The 19,211-nt window shown below is 37.1% G+C and overlaps 1 protein-coding gene across 3 annotated transcripts in view; it reads right to left on the bottom strand.

Annotated features, from left to right (window-relative positions):
- The window catches only part of LOC134224703 (hrp65 protein-like), a 38,567-nt gene extending 19,999 nt beyond the window's left edge, over nucleotides 1–18,568 (bottom strand). For 2 of the 3 annotated variants that reach the window (XR_009983028.1, XM_062704227.1), the window contains exons 1-5: nucleotides 17,948–18,568; nucleotides 8,309–8,983; nucleotides 8,043–8,229; nucleotides 7,411–7,601; nucleotides 7,202–7,321 (exon numbers count right to left, since the gene is read on the bottom strand). Coding sequence is in view for 2 of the 3 variants with exons in the window: in XM_062704227.1 (XP_062560211.1) it covers nucleotides 7,202–7,321; nucleotides 7,411–7,601; nucleotides 8,043–8,229; nucleotides 8,309–8,983; nucleotides 17,948–18,373 (1,599 nt within the window). In the remaining variant the exon portion in view is untranslated. Of the gene's footprint in view, nucleotides 1–6,753; nucleotides 6,790–7,201; nucleotides 7,322–7,410; nucleotides 7,602–8,042; nucleotides 8,230–8,308; nucleotides 8,984–17,947 lie in introns of those variants that run through there. The other variant, XM_062704228.1, reaches the window with a different exon arrangement.
- Nucleotides 18,569–19,211: the final 643 nt, after the last annotated feature.

The following is a 19,211-nucleotide window of genomic DNA, read 5'->3' as shown; positions in this document are numbered from 1 at the left end:
TAAAGGCCTTTCTTCGGGATTTTTTTTGGATGACCAAGAACTTAGGCTTTGGACACAATCTATTCTATGAGTCACACAGAGCATGTACCATATTTGAAACAGGCTGATAGATCTTTGGTTACGCGTATAGATCTAAAGGCCTTACTTCGGATTTTTTTTGAATGACCAATAACCTAGGCTTTGAACACAATCTATTCTATGAGTCACGTAGAGCATGTACCATATTTGAAACAGGTGAACAGATCTTTGGTTACGCGAGTAGATCTAAAGGCCTTGCTTCGGGTTTTTTTGGATGACCAATAACTTTGGCTTTGAACACAATCTGTTCTATGAGTCACACAGAGCATGTACCATATTTGCAACCGGCGGACGGATCTTTGGTTACGCGTATAGATCCAAAGGCCTTGTTTCGGATTTTTTTTGGATGACCATGAACTTATGCTTTGAACACAATCTATTCTATGAGTCACATAGAGCATGTACCATATTTGAAACAGGCGGACAGATCTTTGGTTACGCGTGTAGATCTAAAGGCCTTGTTTCGGAATTTTTGTGACTGACCAAGAACTTAGGCTTTGAACATAATCTTTTCTATGAGTCACTCAGAGGATGTACCATATTTGCAACCGGCGGACGGATCTTTGGTTACGCGTATAGATCCGAAGGCCTTACTTCGGAATTTTTTTGGATGACCAATAACTTAGGCTTTGAACACAATCTGTTCTATGAGTCACACAGAGCATGTACCATATTTGCAACCGGCGGACGGATCTTTGGTTACGCGTATAGATCCAAAGGCCTTACTTTGGAATTTTTGGATGACCATAACTTATGCTTCGAACATAATCTATTCTATGAGTCACACAGAGAATGTACCATATTTGAAACAGGCTGATAGATCTTTGGTTACGCGTATAGATCTAAAGACCTTACTTCGGGAAATTTTTGGATGCCCAAGAACTTATGCTTTGAACACAATCTATTCTATGACTCACGTAGACCATGTTTGAAACAGGCGGACAGATCTTTGGTTACGCGTGTAGATATACATAAAGGCTTTGGTTCGGGATTTTTTCGGGTGACCAAGAACTTTGGCTTTGAACACAATCTTTTCTATGAGTCGCTCAGAGCATGTACCATATTTGAAACAGGCTGATAGATCTTTGGTTACGCGTATAGATCTAAAGGCCTTTCTTCGGAATTTTTACGGATGACCCAGAACTTATGCTCTGAACACAATCTATTCTATGAGTCACACAGAGCATATACCATATTTGAAACAGGCGGACAGATCTTTGGTTACGCGTGTAGATCTAAAGGCCTTGCTTCGGGATTTATTTGGATGACCAATAACTTAGGCTTTGAACACAATCTGTTCTATGAGTCAAACAGAGCAAGCACCATATTTGAAACAAGAGGACAGATCTTTATAGATCTCAAGGCCTTATTTCATAGATCTCAAGGCCTTATTTCAGGAGATTCTTGGATGAGCTTGAGCATAGATCGGAACACATTCTTGGTTTCATATCACAAAAACCATGTACCATATCACGATCCATACTAGCGTACTATGACCTACAAACAACACCTAGCAAACAAATAGGAAGAAGCCCCGTCCATTATAAGTCCCAATTTAAAATTTTCTAAGTCCCCAGTAGGCACCGGCATAAAAAAAATCTTCTAAGTCCCCAGTAGGCACCAACATATAAAATTTTCTAAGTCCCCCAATAGGTTTTTTTTACGTCGTTTTTTTAAAATAGCGCGGTTTTTTTTACGTCGTTTTTTTGAAATAACGCGGTTTTTTTTACGCGGTACATGGAGCGACGTAAAAAAAAACCTTAGTGTATTTTGTTCTCGAATCAAGAGCAATTGCTTGCAACATTTTTTTTACTTGCCGAACCTGCTTTATATTTGAATTTCAGATTCTAATTTATAAAGACATACGTTTAATGGAATCTTTTTATTCTATCCAGATAAAAATTACTTGCTGGCAATATTGCTTCAGTTGATGTCATAAAACACCCATGATTTGAGAAAGTAAACTATTTTTCTTATCATACGTCTCGGATGACTTGAGAATTTATAAAATTCATATTTTGCAACATTTTAAAAAAAGATAAAGATGTTTTGTTTCTTTATGAGAAAGAATTCGAAAGGAATTCACTCAGAGCAACTTTTTCCTCTTTCAAAATGTTCAGTTAAAATAAATACATATAAATCAAACGCATTTCAGCGCATTTTCGATCATATCTATGAGTTAGCTTGCTTACATCTGTAGAAAAAGACTTATTAGACACCATGTTACGGTAGACTGGTAATTCAAATATTTCTGGAAGAGTTGGTATTCAATACTCAAAGCAGCGCTGCATAGTCATACAACATCATGAGTAGTTTACAAGAGCTTTCCCTGGTTGCGTTGAAACCAAAATAATTTTCAAATGATTGTGGCATAATGCATGTCCGATTACTAACGCGTGTACTCAAAAGGATTTCTCTTGGCGAGTGGCTTAGACGCGTTCCGTATCCCTTGACGCTTTTTTGCAGCACTCTATGCAGCTTCTTATTAATGTATATTCTATATACATTCCGAGTTATCGGAATTAAATGTGTAACTCAGCAGACAGTCAGCGCTGCAGGCAACACTGCTGTCTGCTTCGTTTAACTAAATAAAACCGAATTGAGGTCTTCTCAACTCGACACTCGAACAGTACACAAGTGTTTTATTTATCTCTCCCGCGAACACCCCAAGTCTCAGTACATTCGGTAGAGGAATCTCAAGTATATAATACTTATAATTAAATTAGACATCCAGAAACTAAAATATAACAACATTTTCACATTTTAGCAAAGTATTTACCCGGGTTGTAATTTTCTGCAACCATAGAACATATGAGTTATTGTTGTAGAAGGTTTTTAATTATCATGCTGAAATAGCCACTTATAAAAATGTGTATGTAAATAGGCCCAATTTGACCAATTTCCAATATTTTACTGGAATTGCGAATCGATTAGTTCAATATAGAAATGATTTTATATTTCCATTAATGTCAAAATTAATATCCCAACTTACAGAGCAAACATAATTATGGCATTTTGTCACTTGACTTGCGTTTTAAACTTTATAATATCTAAATAATAGTAAATGGTATTATTCTTTGATGCATCTCACTGACGGGTAGAGTTGTTGGATCTATGTCGCGTTTACAAATGAGTGAGATTTTCATTTAACAATACCGTTATATACTTAATAAATTTTATCGTAGAACAATCCAAATGTTTAAGATGTGGAATAAATGGCAACGCATACCAGTTCAGGTAAAATGTTTAGGCGGTATAAACAGAAAGTGAGTAAACGGACGCTGATTCTTTTAAAACATTCAGATTTCTCTTGCTCTGAATGGCATGTGTAGAACTACAATCGTCATACTGCAATGCTTTTTGTCCAACCAGATCAAACCAAGCAGATGCATTGAGTACCTTCTCAACGATATTTAGGATATATTGACAAATAATTTAGGAACGATATTCGTAGTGGACATATTCTGAGTGACGATTGATGCGATGACTTTGTGACAGGAAGTAGAACGGAATAACCAACAGCAGAGTAGGATATACATATGTACTAAGCACATACTTAGTTTTCACTCGACGTTTTTGTTTTCTTGTTCACACATACTTCGAAAATAAAATGATAACGAATATAGACTAACAGAGCGACTGATGCGACGAAGTTCATACATGTTTGCAACGGGCTTTGGGTTGTTCTCGTGAAGGCATGAAAAAGTATTGTTTATATGTAATCACATAAAATCCGTGTTTCCCAATTATATTTTATTTGTTATACATAAAAAACTATGGGGTACCTCAATATCTTCATCTAGTCTTCCCCATATAGGATAAATTATAAAAAAAAACATTATGGTACTATTATTCTATTGAATCTTTAACCCATATGAATTAATGACTTTATTATGCTCACCTTGCTTAACATCAACGTATTTTTTTTGATATGTGTAAAATTCATCACTTATTTTTGCTCAATAAATTATTGAGTAAACAATGATTTACATTTGAAAACTTTGCTTCATTTGTAATCTATTATAAAGCAACTTCATCAATAGCGGTAGGTGCCATTAATGTTATGTTTGTGTTTATGTTCGATTTTCCCACATCTCCCCCTAATACGCTGATGTTAGGAGCAAATTCGGCTTGCCCGGTCTTCACAGGACCTGCGTACTTAGCGTAGGCCGAAAACATACTAACACGTGTGCGAGCGGGAACGCGTCCGAAGCAAAAAAAAAATCTCCTGCTGATGTCTGTTTTGCGAATACTTAGACGCGTTGCGCGTTACTCAACGCATTTAATTCAATTGAGTCAGTCTCAAATCAGAATAGAGAGCAGATAAACCAAATGGCACGGCGCAGCAATTGTTTCGCTTGGGTTTTGAGATAGTGGTATGTAGAAGCAAACTTGATCATATTTCAACTTAATGGGGCTGTACACTAATATTGTAATAACTGTTACAGTGTACTGTAACACTAATAACGTAACTGTGTACAAAGGATTTTAACGATCTTTCAGTAATTTGCGTTCGATCATTTAAGAGTTTGTCAATAACACATTCCAGAAGCTGAATTACAAAATATGTTGTATGGTGGACTTCTAGTACGAAGGTTTTTCTACAACTCTGACTAATAGTTCGTTGTTTGAATTCCACTAGTAGCAGAGTTATAGCTATAGTTTCAGTAACTTTGACTAAATGATAACTAAATTCCAATCATTTAGTTTAAGTTACTGCAACTAGCGCTCTAACTCCGTTATTAGTTGAATTCTAATAACAAACGATTAGGCAAAGTTGTAGAAAAACCTTCGCACTGGAAGTCCACCACACAACATATTTTAAAATTCAGTTTCTGGAATGTGTTATTGACAAATTACTAAATGATCGAACGCAAATTACTGAATCATTAACATGCTTGCTGTGTACAGTACACTAATAACGTAAAGGCTTATGGGAGGAGGAGGGGATCCGGCTTTATCTTATGCTCCATATGAACAAAAAACAATTTGTATGAATAAAAAAATATTACATGGGGGAACGGATTTTAAAAACTCAGAAAAACGGCCTGAATGTGTAACAGGATATGAGATAACGGGAACGTAGTACATAAAATAAATTTTACGTATATTTCTGCTGAGTTTCCTACGACTGTATATTCCTGTTGTACATTACCATGTCTGTAGTTTTCTCCTTCCTCTCGCCGTTGCCTTTCAAAAATGTTTGTACTGTACGTGAAGCCACACAAATAAACGAATTATTTGAACAAAAAAAATCTTAATGCAGGATGTAAATTTGTAGTAGCCACCCGTCGTGTCCGATAACAAGCATCTGTACAGAGAGCTAGGTTTTTCTATGAAGCTTTTGTAGAATTTCAAACAACTATTTTTATGGTGACACTTGTGCAGTCATGCAGTCGCGTTATGTGATGAAATTGAGCTTTTTTATGATTTCTGTTTGTACGGAGAAGGTGTGTTCTCTTTCCGGTCTATGTGATGTTTCCGGGTGGCATTGTGTATCCATTGTGCTTGCCACAAAAGAAACATATTTCATGCAATGGAAAGCATAGAAAACCTTTGCCCAAGTTCCAGTTGAAATGCAAACCCATTGATGATACCGAAACACCGAATCAAGTACAACTATTATTCGCTAATTGGGATAATGCAGCAGCTCAGATCACAATTTCCGCTTTTCAACTGGGCTGAGTGACAATCAACATGGACACTCTCGACGATTGTTATGATTGGTGTTAGAGATGGAAAAATTTAGATAGTATCCCTTTCAACCGAATCTTTGTTTAGTTAGGAGGTGACCAGTTGCAGTTACCAAATAATTACTAGCTGGTTATATAAAGGGTCCTTTACAGTAAAGCATTCTGTTATAGAAATAGAAAGGGTACAGCACGTAAGGGCGAGATTCCGTCCTAGAACGTACACTTTATGTACTAAACAACGATGACGTAACGCGCCGATTTTCAGTAAGAAGAAAACATCAGCTGCGAGTAATGTTTACAAAAAATGAACCTGGACATGAACATCCGGCCCGCAGCGGATGTCACTATTCCGAACGATAAGAAAAATAATAGTGGAAACTGAAGACGCTCGTGGTTTAGTCCATTACCAGTACCGCCTGATTTTCGAAAACGTGTATTTTCAAAAGAGATGCTCTGCATAAAACTCATGCTAGAATTATGCTATTACTTTGATCACAAAAGCGCAAAATGGTATTAGACAGAGCTTACAAGCTGGATCTGACAATATTGGTCACCGTTTTCCAGTGTGAATGCAGAATTGATGACAGCTTCGTCCTTATACTCTTCAATCTTCATTATTAGTTTTTTCAGGGATCAGCGTAGGTACTAAATAATACAGCGCAACAATTTCGAGTTATGAAAGAAGTATTTGTTTTAATTTGGTTACGTTTTTAACAGAATATAAACCTTTCAACAAATAATCAATACAAAATCAAAGATGTTATAAATGCAGACAACTTCACAGAAGTTAAAAGACATTACACATTTCACGTGTAATAAACAAACGGATTAATTAAAATGACAACAATGATGTAAACGCCTAAATATAAACCAGTTTCAATTATGCCAATTTTCACAGTAGAACAGCCGTTCGTTGCAAACATGATTCTTCGTGCCCAACACAACGCGACGCGGTATCGTCTGCGGCACGCAGTCGTGACGACGTACCGATCGCTGCTTAGAACATTATTTCCAACATCTGCACAAGAGGTTGCACATTTCGGAAACCGGAAAAGAAGTAGAAAAATACATTACAGCATCAGTAATTCTTTGCGCGTTTCAAACGATTGAGAACTGGGGTTTTCGCGTTATAAAGTTTGGTCACAGACGGGGTTTCTCTTAGAAACGTGAGAAGTGTTTTACGGCACAGCCACGGTTTTAAAACCATAAAAAAGTGTGGATTGGCTCTAACGCTAACGATCGGCGATCGACGACCACAATGTGGAAGAAGACCGAACGTTTCGAGTGGATGATTCAAGATCTCTCACAGTAGTGGGTGTCGCTACTCAAAAGAATTTGGTTCTCTAGTAAAAATGTCAGCAGAATTTCTTTCTTCGTATACTGCCGCTGCGTGTTACGCCTCGAGAATATGGAGTAAAGAATCGACTTACCATTCCGCCAAAGTTGTTACCAGGGCCAGCATTGCTGTTACCACCTGCATTTCCTTGGTTCATTTCAAATGGCCGTCGATTGTCATCGTTATCCATTAGACCACCCATTTGCTGATTTTGCTGTTTGGATAAAGGTTAAAGAAACAAAATTAAATCGAATTGCTAAACACAGAACAGGTCGCCAAGTGTACTTCATTTTCGATACAAACCTGCATAAAAACATTGTTTTCCTGTTGACGACGGTGGAGTTCCTCATCAGTACGCTTGATGCGGCTTTGCATTTCCTCGACGTCGTGCTTCATCTGTATATCATTACGTTGTTTAGCTTCCGAGGCCATCCGTTCCTTCATTTCCCATTCGGCCTTCTGACGGTCACGATCCTGCTCACGCATACGCAATTCTAAATTGGGATAAAAGTGGCAGAAGAATGTACGGATTAGTGATCGTGAAACCAGTGGCGAACGAGCACAAGTTGAGATCTCGCATGTTAATAAAAGGGTTATTATGCAGTGTCTTGGCCAGAATTATTAAAAGCAAAGAATATGTCGACTGCATGGGTTTTGTTTTAAGAACTTGACAAAAACAACGATTCTCTAAATTTGTCCAGGTTATAAAATTGTCAGACTTTTAATTGATCACATTTGTGGTGCTACTTAAATGAACTTAACAATAAATGCTAAACTAAATACATTAGTAGTATTCGAGGGTAAAATAACGCGACAAGGCATAACACAATTCTTGCCTAAGGAACAAACTAAACACGGAGTTTCGAGTTTTAGCAAGTTAAAATTAGAATGAGACAGAAAGACACGCTAGAAAGTAAATCGTAATTGCAACATACGTTCTCGAAGCTGCTCGGTCTCATGCTCGTAACGGGCAAATTCCATCTGAGCTTCCAGCTTCTCTTCCTCCATGATCATTTCGCGCTTCAATGATTCAGCCTTCTGCTTGTATAACTCGTGCATTTGCTTCCAGCGCTGCCCGTACTCATGCTCAAAGGAGCCATGATCCGCAAAGCGTGGCCCGTGCTATTATGAGAGGGAAACAAAATGAAAATGAAATAAACGGTTAGATATCTATCGAACGTCTTTTCGAGCAAAAGCTTACCTGTCTAGCTTTCTGGAAGTCTGGAATTTTTTTGTTCATGGATTTCTCTGGCAATCCATCGGTGTCATCTTGATAGGTGTAGGGTTCAACAATGACTGGTCTTAGGGACGCTGTCAAGAAGTAACACTTCTCTGTGCAATACCGTAACGCGACCATGGCACCTGGTTTGTTCTTGAATTCGACAATACCTTCGCCGGTCGATTTTCCACGTTCATCAACATGCACGGAGGCACGTTCCACGGGACCAAACACCTCAAAGGACTTGAACAGCAACTCGTTGCTGACCCATGGAGTGAGATTGCGAACGCGAATAGCGGTGGCATTTGGAGCAAAGCGCACTCGAAGCATGCGGTTCTTGCGCATGGTTCCCTCAAGCTCGCGCTTGGCTTTCTCGGCATTCGAGAAATAATCTACGCGCACAAAGGCGTAGTTCTTGTCCTTATTCATGAAGATCTCGCTGATGTCACCGTACGGTCTGAACAGTTCGGTTAGCTCATCTTCAGTGACATCGTTGGTCAGATTGCCGATGTACAAACGATTACGACCGGAGAATTTGGCCTCCTCCGATTCAATTGGGGGGATATCCATCAACGGTCCCTGCAGCATACGCAGCTTCTCGTTTATGAAGTACTGCTCTCCGGGCCCACTGCGACGTCGGTCGAAGCCTTGGTCGTTCTAGAATATATAAGTTGAGACACAAATAGAAAAAGGAAACACGTTACTTGATATTGTAGATTATAATTATTTTTTATTAGACCTTTTGTCAGGTCAAGGAAGTTTTTAGGAAATATTAAAAATTTAGAAATATAGCACCTTCGTCATTAGGAAAATAATTATGATGTTGCAACATATACGTATTTCTCGCAAACAAAATGGTGCACTCATATGTGAACTTTTATTACCTTTTCGGTTTAGTAAGTGTACGTAAAGGCGTAGTGCCATTATATGCATGTTTGTCACAAGTTTTTATGTGCTTCGGACAGTTTTGCGTATAATGGCACATATAGAATCACTTTAAGAACAAAGGAGTCTAGCACTCTCGTGCCAAGAGTGGTATATTTCAGTTAATTTCTTGGGTTACATAAAAAAAGTAGATACATTTTCAATGATGATTTGAAAAAAAATCAATATCACATCAAAGTAGAGGTTCCATTCCCGGAAACGATTTCCCGGGAAATCAATTTTCCCGGGATTCCCGATTCCCGGGATGCATTCGTTAGTTTCCCGAATTAATATTTTAAAGTATTAATTATAAAATTAATATTTTAAAGTATTTACCAAATTTTGAAGACGACTGTGATCTATGGTTAAAGTACTTGGAAATCCTTTTCTTGTTTTGCAAATTTTATGAGGGAGTATCAATTATATTTTTGACTAACATCTTCTCACAGTTCCCATAATGAAATTTCTATTTAATAGCATATTTCGCTTTCAAAGTAGATTACTCCCTATATTATAAAAAACCCAGATTGATCCACCTAGCAGTGATTGTGCCTTTCTCGTACATAATTGAACAATCCAACCCGGAAAATTAATTGAAATGCTGAGTTATTTGTGAGTGGATTTTCAAATGTTCTAAGTGAAGTATTATTAGCGTGTTCGTTCGTTTTATTCGAGCTTTTTTATTGTGCTTTAAAGCTGCAGAAGCGTTATGGCGCTATGAACGTAACTTGCATGCTATTAAAACTTGTGTTGCATTTGTTGTACTCAAGTCTTGTACTAAAACGAGTAGAAAAGCTTGCATGGGTTGATTTTACAAGGCCTTTTATAGCATGTTATGACTTATTCACTATGTATTATAACTATTTGAATATTTAGAATTTTTCGGAATGTGCAATCGTTATGAAATTCAATAGTGATCAACTACGCTTTATTCTCTGTCGATTGCAACTTGCTGCGAGAGAATCGGTTAAGAATTACTATGTGAAAAATTGGCTAATGTTTTTTATGGCACATGTGCACACACACACACATACACACGGACAGACAGACATTTGCTCAGTTCGTCAAGCTGAGTCGATTGGTATATAACACTACGGGTCTCTGAGCCTTCTATAAAAAGTTCGATTTTGGAGTGAAATGATAGCCTTTCGGTACAACTTTGTTGTACGAGAAAGGCAAAAAAAGTTTTTAGCTGTAGATGCTACAGTATGTACGGTTCAACCCTAATGCGTGATGAAGGAAGCCGAAGCAAAACATAAGTTTCCATCGGTCGTTTATTTATTTAGAAGGCCCAATCACCTCACCGGGCATTACGAAGTAGAAATAAAAATCTAGTAGGGGGAATGACGGCTTTGGCAGGTTTTGTTCTATTATTGGCAGGGGGTTTTTATGACTGACTAGGCTCAAATTTGGCCTAAACATTCTTTGCATATCAAAGAATATTGTGGCCAAATTTCATAAAATTTGGTCGACAAAAACCCCCTGCCAATAATAGAACAAAACCTGCCAAAGCCGTCTTTCCCCCTATTTGATGAAATTTCTCAATAGCAAGAACGAAGTTATTTAATTGTGCAGATATTTAAGCAAGGGCACTGACTGCTTTGGTAGGTTTATTGTCAGAGGTTTATTTTTAAGACTTTCAATACTTTTTGATTCAAACCCCGGTACGTGTTCCAAACAGACTCATGTTCCGAGCACTCGTTATTGTTTTGAGATATGTCATTCTTTTTCTAAATTATAATGAACTATTGAGAATTCACTGTCTGGATATGTCAGAGTACAAAAGTCAACATATTTTAGGACTTTGCTATAAGATCATGGCAACAGTATAATAACAAAAATTCGCCAAACTTATGAAATTTTATGCGTTTCTGGTGCTGTTCAGAATTTCAAAGTTTGACAGAAAGAATCATTTAATAGGTATTGATAGTTAGGATCTGTAAGGAACGACCATAAAACGCTCGTCTGAAAGTATTTTTTCGCTTTTGAAAAAAAAAATTAATGCTTACATACTTCAAATTCAAAGGCGAAATGTGCTCCAGTGTTCGTATCAAGGTTCGTATTATAAATCAAATTTGTCCAGAATATTGTTTGCATTAAGAAAATATACGGACGAGTACCAGAATGGTTGATGTTAGAAATCTTCCGGCAATAACAGAACAAATCTTGTCAAACCCGTCTTCTCCGTCTATTAAGGAAGAATCAAGGAATCATCTGGACACAGCAGAACTTACTCTCTAACGAGAGCAGATGCTGAAACTTCGCCATCTGATGCTCATGATATGCTATATGCTATAGCGAACATTTTGCAGACAAAGGTAACCCTTAACAGAGAAAAACAAAATTAGACTTGTCAACAACTCTTTAATCATTTTCGCACAATGTAGCAAGTATCAATCCCTTGAGGTCGAGAGTATATTTATATCCTAAGTTATTGTTTCACTTTACGATTTATGATTTCGCATAATTGTTTTATTTCCCGGGAAATCCCGGGAAATTAACATTTTATTTCCCGTTTCCCGGGAAGTTGATTCCCGGGAAAAATGGAACCCCTACATCAAAGTAAAACCTAAATTCATACATCTAGTATTGCATTTAGCCAAGATACCAACCTTGTATGGTTCGATACTCCATTTTCTTAATAACTTTCTAACGCTATGAGCGTTTGTTATGAAATGCAATAGTGATCAACGGTCAATGTTTGGGCGGTGCTAAACTCATTGGAAGTTTATATGCTAAATGTATGGAAAAAACATCGAAAAACGGAAATTTAGAGCTAGATGGTACCATTTACAATAAAGAACTATGATGATTGCAAGATTAGAGTTTAAGGAAGATCTATGAATTACGTAATGCAAAAATTGGTCACTTCTGACCACCCCACCCCTTCCCCTTATGTCACACTTTTTGTATGAAGTATCTGAAAATCTGGTATGGACCATAACACTTCGGGCAATCCCCCTCCCCCCTTCAAGCGTTACGTAATCTATAGATGTTACTTTACTAGGCAAAGTTATTAGCATTTTTCTGAAGTGTATTGCCGTGCTAAGCATAGTTCAATACCTAATTTTCAAAACGACTTATCTGCTTTCGTTAATAAAGATTCAAACGTCGATTTGACGAATCTGATAGCACTCCCACCTACGCATTGATGGTGTGGGTTTGCGTAGGAGTGCCATCAGATTCGTCAAATCCACGTTTGAATCTTTGTTTACGAAAGCAGATAAGTCGTTTTGAAAATTTGGTATTGAGTTGTCCCATGTCGTTTTTTCAAGATGCCATTACCACTGTGCTGGCGGTATCGCATTTGCTCAGACAAGTTATTTCTCTACCAGGCATCATGGCTAGGCTTGCCAGCAATCCTTTCTAGTTGTCAAATCCTAATAATATGCTAATAACTGCCTAATAGCTTTAACCCAAATAACCAAACATTGCTTTAAAGGCACGTTTTTAGCTTAATCTGCTCAGTCAAGCTTTGGTTACTTGGGAATCTTTTCGCGGCTTTCAGCATAACATTCTGTATTTAATTTTACTAAAATTAAGTCTAGCTCCGAAATACTGTTTTCCAATGTTTTCCCATACATTTTATCATATAGGTTTTCAATGAGTTTAGCACTCGCCCAAACGTTGACCGATTTGGCTGAAATTTTGTCCATAGCGCATCGGCGTCAAAGAGAATGGAATAAGAGGACGACCCATCCAAGAAATTGAATGTAATACTGGAGTGCCCTCCTTAGCCGTGCGGTAAGACACACGGCTACAAAGCAAGACCATGCTGAGGGTGGCTGGGTTCGATTCCTGGTGCCTGGGTGCCCTGGGCATAAAAGTAACATCGTGTTAGCCTCGTGATAAACGAATGCAAAAATGGTAACCTGGCTTAGAAACCTCGCAGTTAATAACTGTGGAAGTGCTTAATGAACACTAAGCTGCGAGGCGGCTGTCCCAGTGTGGGGATGTAATGCCAATAAGAAGAAGAAGACTTTAGTATAAAATTTCTATTCTATGTTCCTAGGATGGACTTCTTTTTGGTTATTTATTGTACGTTTACTAGCTAGGTGGACACGGTCGGGTAGAGTAGCCGACCACTAAGTGTTCTTTAAAGTAGTCGCTAGAGTATTCGCTGTTGGTTTGAACAAGACAAAGTAGGTAAACGTAAAAAAAATCCGACCAGCAAGAGTGAAACAGTGAATGTAAGGCTTTATATTTCAAACGAACATTTTTTAATGAAAATCTTAACCAACTACACATATTATATGTCTTAAAAGAATATTTTAGGGTTATTTAAAATATTCACAGTAAAATGTTTGACCATGCTTAAACAGATTTAAATAATGTATCTTCAATGGGACAAGATGTGAACCCCATTTTTAAACAATCAAATCTAAACCAACATTTGAAAAGGGCGGAATTCCATTAACATGAAACCGAGAAAATTGCTCTCCAAGTTTCAAGCTTGTAAATCAATTCCTATTCAGTGAATATTAAAAAAAATGAACTTTTTGCATATTATAGATGAAAGCTACCATTCTCTTCGATGTGTTATGCCAAAATCAAGCTCTATCTGGTAAAAGGGCGAATGTCGCAAGAGAGAATTTTCTTCGTCGAATTCCCTCTTTTGAATAAGTGACAAGCAGAGGATTTCTTTGCAGTTTATCACCTCAGAATGCAAGTTCGCATTGTTTTCTATCGTTCTGAGGTGATAAACCACAAAGAAATCAGCTGCTTGTCACTTTTATTTAAAAGAGGGGAAGTCGACGAAGATAATCCTCTCTTGCGACATTCGCCCTTATTCCAGATAGAGCTTGAAATATGCAGCTAAGTGTATATTAGCTTCAGAAATGGAAATTACATGCATTACGCCCAAAATCAAAGTCTCGCTGGAAATACGCCATGGAAATTAGTCCTGTTACCAACTGCCTGTGTAGTTCCGCTCAACGTTTCGCCGATAAATTGCCTACTTTTAGGTTATTTATGTACAGCTTGAATTGCGTAGCACGTTATTCTCAAGAAATAAACCAACTAAAACATTAATTTTTAAGCTTTTCATCATAGATTAAGAGAAAAACAGGTTTGATTTGGGGCCACGTCTGTATTTTCTATATTGGGGTACATTTTACGATTGCGAAAAATTGAAAAACATCACGAAAATATGATAGATTTGAACGTTAATATCTCAGCCGTTTCTTGATGGATTCTCTATTTTCTTGGACCATTCGATCAAGGAAGAGTCAATTCTTCATATCCAATGTAATAAATAAAATGTATTGATATTTATTTACTATTGATAATTTTCTAACAGTTCCGCAATGGGTTTCGGTGTCGGTGAATCAACCAAACCTATAAGTGCATCGCCTTGAAGTCAAATTAATGCAACAATAAATTAAGTTCTAATCCTCAGTTTGCAGCCGTAAACCTTCAGCATTGATTACGGTTGTTGGAAGTGGTTGCTGTAGAAAATTCAAACGTAACGATACCGAGGGTTAATGCTGAGACTTTGAGAAGAATAAAATACCATTGTACTAAAGACACACAAACTAAAATACAAATAATAGTCATTACATACATGGTTCACCTTTGCGTACAACCCCATTGGGCTGCACCTTTGAGTTTTTATATCGTTTTACAATCGTTTTTACCTATTCAAATTAAACTAATATAAACAGCATAAGGTGAATCACTTCTGGGGGTGACTGATTCTTAAAGAACGTCTCTCAAATAATTGGTCTTAAAGCTTGCCCCTACTCGGTCCACTCACTGAAAGGCATTAGTAATAATGCTAATGTTTCATTTTACATGACCTGACAAGTAGATTTGCTTCCAAATAGTTTCATGTTACATATGCGCAAAACAGCTATTAATATACATTTTTTAGGTTTCATAACGAAAATGCGTTTTTGTTAGGATTCCAGTAAGGAACCAAAAAAGAAATTAATTATGATTTTTATGCATTATTAGGGTTTAATAGGTAATACATTGAACAAAAATTTAAAGGTACAGAGCTGTCGCGGGAGCCTGCATCTGATTATTTTCGAAAGGCGTATTTCCACTATAAACCTTTCAACAGGCAAATGCATGCTGCGTAACAGCAACAGCTCCAGCAAAAGGTAGGAAATCCTTGTTTCGTATTTCTCATTAAAATATTCATTATTACAGCAAGTATTAGTAAAAATTCAATAAACATTGACTCAATATGAAGGATAGAGTAAAACCTACCTTATTCACACAAATTTCGCTAAGTTCCTATGCTTTTGAAAGAATAGCGTAAGAACCATGTTTGGTGAATATAACCAGGATGGAAATCCGCCATTTTTCAAGTATCTCAAAATAACTTTTACTGATAGAAAATATTATTTGTTTCATTACTATAGGCTAGTTTGCACCATATTCTATGCATTCAAACGAAAAACTGCAATGTTTACATTTTGGCTGTTCCGCCCTTTTCAAATGTTGGTCTAGAAATAAAACAGAAAATACTAAAACTTTTGCACAACCTTCAATTGATTTATCTCTGTTACTTTGGCCATCCGAAAGACGACACGAGCCAAATACCAGGATGTGCAGCAGAAATTCCCTGATCCTGAATCCTAAGTCCCGTCCATCCTTACACATTGTAAACCTAACCTCGAGTCACCACGGGTACGTAGGTTTATATTGTCTTACTAATTTATTAATAAAATTACTATCTTACTAATTTAATAATAAAATTATATCGATTGTACATATCAAAAAGAACCGTGGCTCCGTAAAGTGTTATACACGACTGAGCTTTCCAAATAAACGAACTAAAAAAAAATAACGTATCGATCCCAAAAACAGTTTTGATTTTGTCGGTCCCCGATTTTATCACGTTTTCGACCCAATTTTGTCATCCCAAAAATTTTTGAAAATTTTATTATTGTTCTTTTTATTTTTGTAACAACACAACAATTATTTTCATTGAATTACTTTCACAGTCTGTGGGTTATTATAAATCATTTATGAATTTTGTAAGCTTTTTCGACAAGAAATTACGGATTCCGTTCGAGTATTTTGCCTTTTCTAGGCATAAATTGATACATATTTTTGAAACAAATCATAAAAATGAAAATAAATTTTTTTTTTCGTTTGTCACATTTCCTATTTTATCACCCCAAAATTAACCAGGGGGGAGATCAATACAGCAATCAATAGTTTTTATGTTGTTCTATTGATTGCGCTATCCAAATTAATTCATGAAAAAAAATGTTACTTAGGTCCTTTTGAAAAGTTGAGCAAGAATTTGTTTAATTTTTATTATAGGCTCTTATCAATTGTTAAGCGAGACATAATCCTTCAGATACTCAGATGTCATTAATTGTTGTTCGCGTTAATTTTTTTTACAAAAATAAAAAGAACGACTAAAATTTTCAAATATTTTCGGGGTACACAAATTTGGCTTATTGAACACCCCTCACTTAATTGTATTCAATTTTTATTTTAATATTTAAAATGCTATAAATTCAAATATAAATACTAAAACATCAAAATGTAGAATCTATGACAGTCTTCTGCATATTTCACAATGCAATAATTATGTTTCGGCTAGACGAAAAATGGCACATCTGCTAAATACTTCAAACTAATTTCTATTATTTTTTTTAATGTTGATTTGGCAACAAAGCCACGGATATCTAAATATAGTTTGTAAATGTTAAAAATGCTGTAATGCGTAAATAGCAATTAAAATAATACGCAATACATATCAATTAACTGCGTGAATAGCCTTGTCTAATGAGTGCTCGAAATAGATTGCAATCGCTTTCAAGCTCATTTTCGGTGTCCTTTTAGCTACTTCAATCAACTTGAAGTTGATTATGTTGGCGTCTATTCATCCTACTTTAATCTACTTCGAGTTGCTTGAAATAGATTGGAAGCTGTAGTCCGAGCAAGTTCGAGCAACTGGGGGTAGCTTGGGATTAACTTACTGGCTGTTGTCAAATGAATCAAAACAGAAGCTGAAACTCCGCAAAGGAAGTAAAGTTAGTTTTTTCTTGCATTGATCTCAAGAAACAAAAACAAAATGTCTTGTGCTTGGTGAGCGTCCATTGAGAACCAAACTTGAAGTAGCTTGACTTAACTCTCTTTGTTGTCAAAAACTCTCGAGAAGTCCGAGCTAAGTCATTAGACAGCACTAATTCATTTATTTATTTAGTCTACAGACCGCACTAATTACTTTCCTTATTAACGACATCAAGAATCGAGAGAAAGCTCGATTTTCTTGGCATCTCTATTCGGTTTTTCCTGATGTAAAGGAAACTAACAGGTCCACGTATAGTAAATTACAATTCCTAAAATCACTTGATTTATGTGAGAAAATTCGAAGTCAACTCATCCTATGGCTTTGAACCTAATTGAAAGTAATTTTTTAAGCGAGAGGTGGTTGCCTCTAACGGTATAGTTGGCCAAATCAGTGCTAATAGCACAACCGCATTTTGTAAAACTAATTACGAAATTTTGATCAGAGCAGAAAAAATATTATCCCTAACCATAAATCCACATTTTTTTTTTTTCGAATAACGCTCCACCTTGCATCGAAATATGAAAGCCACCATCATCGCCATCTTGAAACGTGTGCGTGTAAGCAAAATCGATTAGAAGACGGCCATCTTGAAAAATGCTAACATCCATCAAGTCCCGCAAAAGTTACCCCGAAAAACACCACAAATTCCAGGTACTTACGTCGCCGCCCATTGTCCGACGATTGCCACGATTGAAACCGGGGCCACCGCCGCCGCCACCACCGCGCTGCTGCTGCTGTTGCTGGTGATTACCGCCGTCGCCGCCCATATTGCCACCGTCTGGATTGTTCTGACGATTTCCGCCGGGGCCGCCGCCGCCACCGCCGCCTTGATTGCGGTTCTGATTGCCGAAGCGATTTTGATTTCCGCCACGGTTCTTATTTTGTTGATTGCGGTTCTGCTTGTTTCCGCCTCCACCCTGCTGTTGATTGGGGCCGCCTTGGTTATTCTGGTTTCCACCTTGATTATTCTGATTTCCACCTTGGACACCGCCGCCGCCGCCCTGCTGCTGTGGCTGGGCATTGGGATTATTCTGCTGCCGCTGGGGCAGTGGGTTACCGTTAACTTCTGGCTTAGCAACTTCCATTGCGATCGTAATTTGATGACCAGTTGAGGATTTACGTTATATAATAACGACACTTCACGCACTAGATTTTCCTGCACTTCCTCTAAAAAATTTTCCCCTTCTAATTTTTCACTCACTTTACAAAAATCAGTGACAGCGTGTTATACGGCCGACAGTCAAAAGCAGAATGAGGAAAATGCTAGTCCCGTTTCGCAGAAATCGACCGGAAAGTCTACACGATTCTTTTACCTCGCTTTAGTACTAAATTAGTGCTGCCTGATGATAATATACACGAAAATCTGATTCAACTCGGCAGATGGTATTTTTCTACTCATGATTAGAAAAAAGTACCTAATATTAGGTACTTTTCACTCAAATTGATGGTTTGGTATTCTCAACCCGCATAAATCCAAACGATAGCCGAACCATTATAGGAACGGTATACGTTCCAGGTTGAACCATAATGATAATGGTACTTAACCATAACCGTACTGTAGTAATCTGAATTGCAAGGATATTGTTATTTATCATCATAAACGATCTGAGAAATGTTACGTATTGCAGGTTGCAGTGGAATGTCAAAATGCATGCAATCTGGCTAGCAAATGTTGAGGAACGCCTGAACATCTTGCAACCAGTGTTGTTGGCAATTAAAATAAAAATGTTTTTGAACTTCGCAAAACATTTTTTTTCAGTCTTGGAGGAGTCAAATAAAATCTTCTGTTTTTAGCCACGCTATATTCCAAGAAATGTTCAATTTTCAAAACAGTAAAATACTTTTTTAAACACGACAAATTTCACTTCAAAAGCATATTTTTTGATTGTCGTAATTATACAATTAAAATCATTCCTGAAAGTC

Source organism: Armigeres subalbatus, chromosome 3 (genome assembly GCF_024139115.2).
Source record: "Armigeres subalbatus isolate Guangzhou_Male chromosome 3, GZ_Asu_2, whole genome shotgun sequence".
Taxonomy (NCBI): domain Eukaryota; kingdom Metazoa; phylum Arthropoda; class Insecta; order Diptera; family Culicidae; genus Armigeres; species Armigeres subalbatus.
Note: the sequence above shows the minus strand (reverse complement) of the source record. Positions and strands in the feature narration are given on the sequence as shown.